Raw genomic sequence first — 6,472 nt, 5'->3', positions numbered from 1 at the left:
CCCCCCCCTCTCCCCCCCTCTCTCTCTCTCTCATTGTGAGGGATGGAAACATGAAATTTCAAAATGTAAATATTATATTTCATCATTTATGTCAATGAACAAGTGAACTTCAATTTTTCTTTTAAAAGTTATGGGATAACTAATTAACTAAAAAAAATATGTTTTAACATACGTTTTCAAGTAAACAACAAAAAAAATTGTAAAACATTTATCATAGTTTATCATAATGTTTCTTTGTTGTGTTTTTCATTATACGGAGACTTACAACTATAAATTGTCTACATGGTATTAATGTTTTTTTTGTAATATAAATGTCTTTGATTTATATGGATTAGTATACAGTAATGAATAAGTGATGGTTAGTAGGTACGGTGAATTTATTGTATACGTTAGTGTGTACGATTATTATTACTATTGACGATTTATGTGATATTATCGATATGGAAGTTGTGGATTCTGGGAAATATGAAAGATAAACACATTGGAAACATTAGGGAGATCATTGTTAATTCGATATTTAACTATGTTATAAATACTCCCAAATGCCGTGGTACGACCGAGAGTGGGGAGAATCCGCTCTCCCTCTCCAAATGCTCTCACATGGCCACGCGTATATAGTTCACCCAGGAAAGTCCTACTCATTGCCTTCTCGTGGCCACGGTGCTGTTTACAAAAATGAGAGGACGAAAAGCGAATGTCCGGCGATCTAACCGGGTTGGTGGACACGGAGGGTCCATCTAGGGGAGTTGGAACACCCTAATTCCAAACCAGTGGTGTACATGGGTTCCGGTATCATGGGGGAACAAATGGCGTATGAATCAGTTGTTGGCCACCGGCTACCATGGGACTGCATCTCCTCACGATGCTTCACTGCCTTGTGGGTTAGACCTTTAGGTCAAAGGCTCCGGGTGTGGCCCCCTAAAAAAACCACCTGTGTTGGTTTGGGCATCTCGGCAGTATCCCATCCCTCATACAGATCAAATGAGAATTGTGTGGCGCATATATATCTGGTGCCCCTTTGTGCCAATATTTATGTGTTTAAATAAATAAAATAAATAAATCGGTTATAAATTAGGTTTTATCAAAAAGTAAAGCTTGATTTAGTGTATAACAAACGAATATCGCGTTATTCAAAAGTTGGTGTCAATTTAAAAGATCAAAGAGAACTGAAATAATAAGTCAAATCAATGTATCGTTACTGAGAAATGATTAAAAAGATGACTTAAGCAAATGCAAATATTCACATGGTATTGTTTGTTTGAATCTTCCCATTGATATTTAGGACGGCGGTCGACTGCAATCGATAACGCGATTGCGTTTGAAGCGAAAGGTACTGGGTTCGAGTCGCAGAGTGAACATCAACTCTGAGATGCAGGTACATCCAGTTGACGAGTCCCAAATAAGACAAAACGTGTGTCTTGGATTCCACTGATAGCAGCTATCTATCTTTGCTTAAAATGCAATCATTATTCAGTCATGCGACGTTTGTTGATACGTATATTCTGGAAATAGGTACAAAGGAACATAAACAGCTAATATGTTGCAGGTCAACATTTTTAAGCAGTGTACATTTACTATATTAAATAGTTTTGGATGTAAGACTTTCAGATCTGATAGTTAGCATATCACGATTCAACCACTAATCGGTAATATAAGCTCCCGTAATATTTGGAAATTCTGACTGCTGGACTACTGAAGGTACTGTAATCGACAACAAACCTCGATGTTTCTGGTTTTTTTTATCGAGTTTGTCCTTATAGAGCGTCCTAAACTAGAACTATACATATAAATTGTGCTCCATGATTTTCGGTAATTGTCCAGATAATTGTTAATCTGTGATGCAGACTATGTTTAAATACTCAAAAAATCACTTTCAGCAAAAATGAATAAACGTTGTGAATGAAGTTTTTCATGTTTTTTTTTCTTTGGTTTGATTATTATCTATGCTTAAAAATAAGCTTTTCTTTTTTTGTTATTTTTATTATGATATAGGCCTGGAACTTATATAGCACGATTGCATGCTATTGATGTGGATTCAGCAGAAAATAGTCGTTTAACATATGGGATTAAACCAAATGGGCATACAGATATACAATCATTATTTGAATTAGATCCGGTAACAGGTGATGTAATATTAAAACGTTCATTAGATGACAATATGGATTCATTAAAGATAAAAGAAAGTGGAAACGTCAAAGATCGTAACTCAGTTAATATTCATAGTAGATCTATTCAAGAAATGGAAATTAATCGTCGAAATCAATCGACTAATACAATAAACAAAACAAATTTTAAACAAAATGAATTAATGAATAAATTATATGAAAGTCAAATGGCATATAGTTTAGTTGTTACAGTAAGTTTAATTATTCTTAGGATTGTGAATAGTTTTCTGAAACATTTAGATTCTGAATATGAACTACTATTTATAACTTACCAAGTAGTATTCTAATGAACGAACAGTAATTTAGTAAAATGTGGAAATCATACATCAACGATATCAGTTGAACATCTTCTATCAGTTTTCATTGACATGCTTCATTATTCTCTAAGCTCTGTTGTTATTACAATAAGTTTTAGTTACCCATTCTGTTCTCTTCAATTGAATCTTCTCAATCTTCTACTAGTATACATTCCACTCTGGATTAGTGCTACATACTACTTATATCTGTCAATATAAGTAACATGCACCACAGTGTGACTAACTAGCTGTTTTAAAAAGTTGTATTTCTACCTATAAGAGGTTATAATTTTAATAACAACTAAAATTTAATTCACTTGGTGTTGTATACTTGTATCTTCCCATTTTTATTTAGGACTGCAATCGATCAGTCTCATGTTGGCTATGTGCATCCTGTGCGGACTGCTTCCACTTCTAGTCACTATCCATCTTTGCTTATAAAGCTTGTGACTTCAGGCACTATCGAGGCAGTCCGCACAGGATGCAGACATGCCAACAAGAGATTGATCAATTGCAGTCCTTAATAACAATCGTAAGATACAAGTATACAACACCAAGCGGATATAACTTCACCCCCATGGGCACAAGCAAATGACTATGAGGACTCAGTAGCTCAGTAGATAACACGATTGCGTTTGAAGGGAAAGGTACTGGGTTCGAGTCTCAGAGTGAACATCAACTTTGAGGTGCAGGTACTTCCAGCTGACGAGTCCCAAATAGGATGAAACGAGCGTCCTGGATCCCACTACTAGCCACTATCCATCTTTGCTTCTTAATTAAAATTTAAGTTACTCAATAATTTTAACCAACTGCTTCTTGATAGCGAACATATTTCTATTGATATTTTAGTTATATTAAACAACTGATATACCAGTTTTATTCTTCATTACATCTAGTACATCCGGTGTTCTTTGGGCTAACATTATTAACTTCGTAATGCCATTAACTAATATTCACTTCCCTATTTCAAATATCATGGAATAAAATAAAAATACATTATTTTAAAAGTTGAGATTATAAATCAATTGAAGCTAGACCACCATGGAAAACCTAGAAGCACTGGACGGCCGTTTCGTCCTATTGTGGGACTCCTCAAAAGTGCGCATCCACGATTCCACCTCGCGAGATTCAAACCCAGAACCTATCAGTTTCGCGCGCGAGCGCCTAACTACTAGACCACTGAGCGGACTGGCATCCAATGGTGTTAATGTCTAACTTCAACCAATACATGACAAAACCCGACAAAGATTAATATTCTCAAAGTTATGAAATATAAACCATTACAAGTATTCAGTATGCTAGTTGAAAGTAATTGAAAAAGTAAAAAACAAGTTGATTTTGGAATGTTTTACCTCTATATTGTTAGTTCATGTGTTCATCAGTAAATAGAAGTAAATATATTCAAGGTCATTTATTTAATGTCATGACACTATTTTGACTTAGTTCAAAATCATTTCTTTGCTAATGGGATATTTAGACCATTACTATCAACAGTGATTGATCCTTCATTAATAAGTAGATTTTTCAATTACTGACCTTCTAGTTTCGAACCTATTCCTGGTTCTGGAAAACTTGTTTATTTTACTATTCAACATTCTTATTATGGGTGTTCCAGCCAAAAACATCTGGTGAAGACTACTGTGAGACCTAGTGGTATTTCTGGAACGGATTCCATTTTTACAAAGCTCACAAACCAATCGCGTGAATGCGATGTAGTGAGAATCACGGCCCCACAGATCTTTGTATAAATAATGGTATCGCACCAAAGGAGCAAGTAGAGAAGCTTGTGATTTTACTTCCCCCTGATTTTTATAGTCTACTACGTAACACACGAATTTTCTTCCGAGTATTACTTGACATGCATGCAGGTATACATACCCTATGAGGTAATGTACGTTACATGCACACTATTAACACACAGGTTTTACCCCATGCATCCCATAGCATACACACAGGTATATTCTCCCACCTGGGAGGGTAGATGTTCACCGCTCCCAAAGAAAACGGATTCGCTACACTAGAGTGGCCCGTACACATTATATGCACATCAATCACACCATGGCTACTGCCCCAGTATTTCATGATGCACATATAAGCATAAACACTCTCTCGGGGGAGGTTGTGGGTCGCCTCACCCTAGTATATGCTACCACCTTTTTATTATGTCTTGGACCTGACAGATTGGCCGCAGATTTTATTAGACATTAGACAGACATTTTTGAAGTCCAACGTTTCCTTTGTACGAAACTTCATGCGTACCCTTTGCAAATACCATAAATACTTTAACTACTTAGGTCCAAGAATTTCCGCAATTCTCATAGGTCAGCATTATCAATCTTTAAATCTGGTACTGAATCAATATATATCCTATATGTGATTCCTAATTATGTAATATATTTGACTAACTTGTCCTGAAAGTGATCAAGAGATAAATATAGTCCAGAATAAAAGTTTCTAAACACATAATAATGACTCATGATTTCAAGTATATATAAAAATCACTTAAAATATCCACAGAAAACCCCCTTATCATATGCTCACTAGTGACTGGCTCCATGAAGTATTTCATGGAGTTCTAGTAAGAAGCAGTGACCAGTGGAGTTCAACCAGGTCTGTTGGGAGATATCAACTCAATGAAGACATTGGTGAATGGTTGCTCCACTTCGTTGATTGGTTGAAGTTAGACATTAACACCGTTGGATGCCAGCTCAGTGGTCTAGAGTTAAAGTGCTCGGGTGCGAGACTGACAGGTCCTGGTTTTGATTTCGCGAGGCGGGGTCGTGGATGCGCACTGCTGAGGAGTCCCACAGTAGGACGGGACGGCCGTCCAGTTTTTCCAGGTTTTCGATGGTGGCCTAGCTTCAATTGGCTAATGATTTCAAGTATATATAACATAATAAAACAGTCAACAAATTAATTCAAAGTGGAAGTAAACTGCAATACCTTTAATGTATAAGATAATCTCTTATGTTCGATGTAGCAGAATATCTCTGTCATTGATCGATCACGACTTTTTTTTTTGATATATTAAAATCTGCAACTTAATTATGATCTAAACATTTCCTTTTTTAAAATATATTTTTTTCTTAACTTACAGGTAACAGATAATGGCGAACCACCGTTGAAATCTTCTACCATTTTAAGAATTCTATTTACACCACCATTTTATCCACCGAGTGATTCAAAAGAGTCACCAAATCCTATGATAATAAAACATTCAGTTCGACACAAATCATTAAACAATCATCCTGACTTTACTAAAGGTCAATCTATATCAAATGAATTCGATTTCGATACACCAGTAGAAAATGAATTAACTGGAATCGGTGTACTACTTGGATTAGTAACAGCTATTGGTTTATTTGTTTGTTTTTTAATTCTTGTCATAATGATCACTTTTTATCAAAGTCGAAGATTAAGTGAACATAGAAAACAATTAATTGAAAGAAGAAATCAAGCATATAATCAACATCATGTAGAACAAACACATCAGTCACAGTTACAACAACAACAACAACAGAATCAACAAAGTTCAGAGTTGGTTCAACTTTCAACTGTATCACCGTCAATCAATACACAATCACCTCGTTATATGCCACATTCAATTCTTCGTCATATTCCTGTAGAACAATTAAATAAATCTGATAGAAACTTAATGGATTCATCTCGACAATATTATTTACAAGCATTAAATGAAGTAATGCCAAATTCACAAAGTGAATTAATGACTAGTTTTACAACACTTTGAAGATGTACGTTTTTTCTTTTCCTTTCTTTTTTTTGGGGGGGGGGAGGGGTGTATGTATTTGCGTACGGTTCGCTTTCTTCGACTTCTTCCTTTAGCTTCATTTTATCTTGTCAATGTTAATTTCTTTGTTTACTGATTTGTACATTGAGAAATTTAATAACGATTATCAGTTTGATAAATTAGGTTATACATTTGTTGAGAATTATAATTTATCCTAAAAAAAATTTATAAAACGGCTATTTTGAAGTGATTTAGATAAATTA

General features: G+C 35.1%; 1 protein-coding gene across 1 annotated transcript in view; it reads left to right on the top strand.

The window, feature by feature from the left end:
• The window catches only part of Smp_161520 (cadherin-related), a gene marked incomplete at both ends in the record, with an annotated part of 47,318 nt that extends 44,906 nt beyond the window's left edge, over positions 1–2,412 (top strand). Inside the window, 2 exons of the mRNA XM_018790606.1 lie at positions 1,993–2,356; positions 2,389–2,412. Coding sequence (XP_018646121.1) covers positions 1,993–2,356; positions 2,389–2,412 — 388 coding nt within the window. The remainder of the gene's footprint in view (positions 1–1,992; positions 2,357–2,388) is intronic.
• Positions 2,413–6,472: the final 4,060 nt, after the last annotated feature.

Source organism: Schistosoma mansoni (assembly GCF_000237925.1).
Source record: "Schistosoma mansoni, WGS project CABG00000000 data, supercontig 0049, strain Puerto Rico, whole genome shotgun sequence".
Lineage (NCBI taxonomy): Eukaryota > Metazoa > Platyhelminthes > Trematoda > Strigeidida > Schistosomatidae > Schistosoma > Schistosoma mansoni.
The sequence above is the reverse complement of the archived record's forward strand: the minus strand, read 5'-3'. Positions and strand labels throughout refer to the sequence as shown.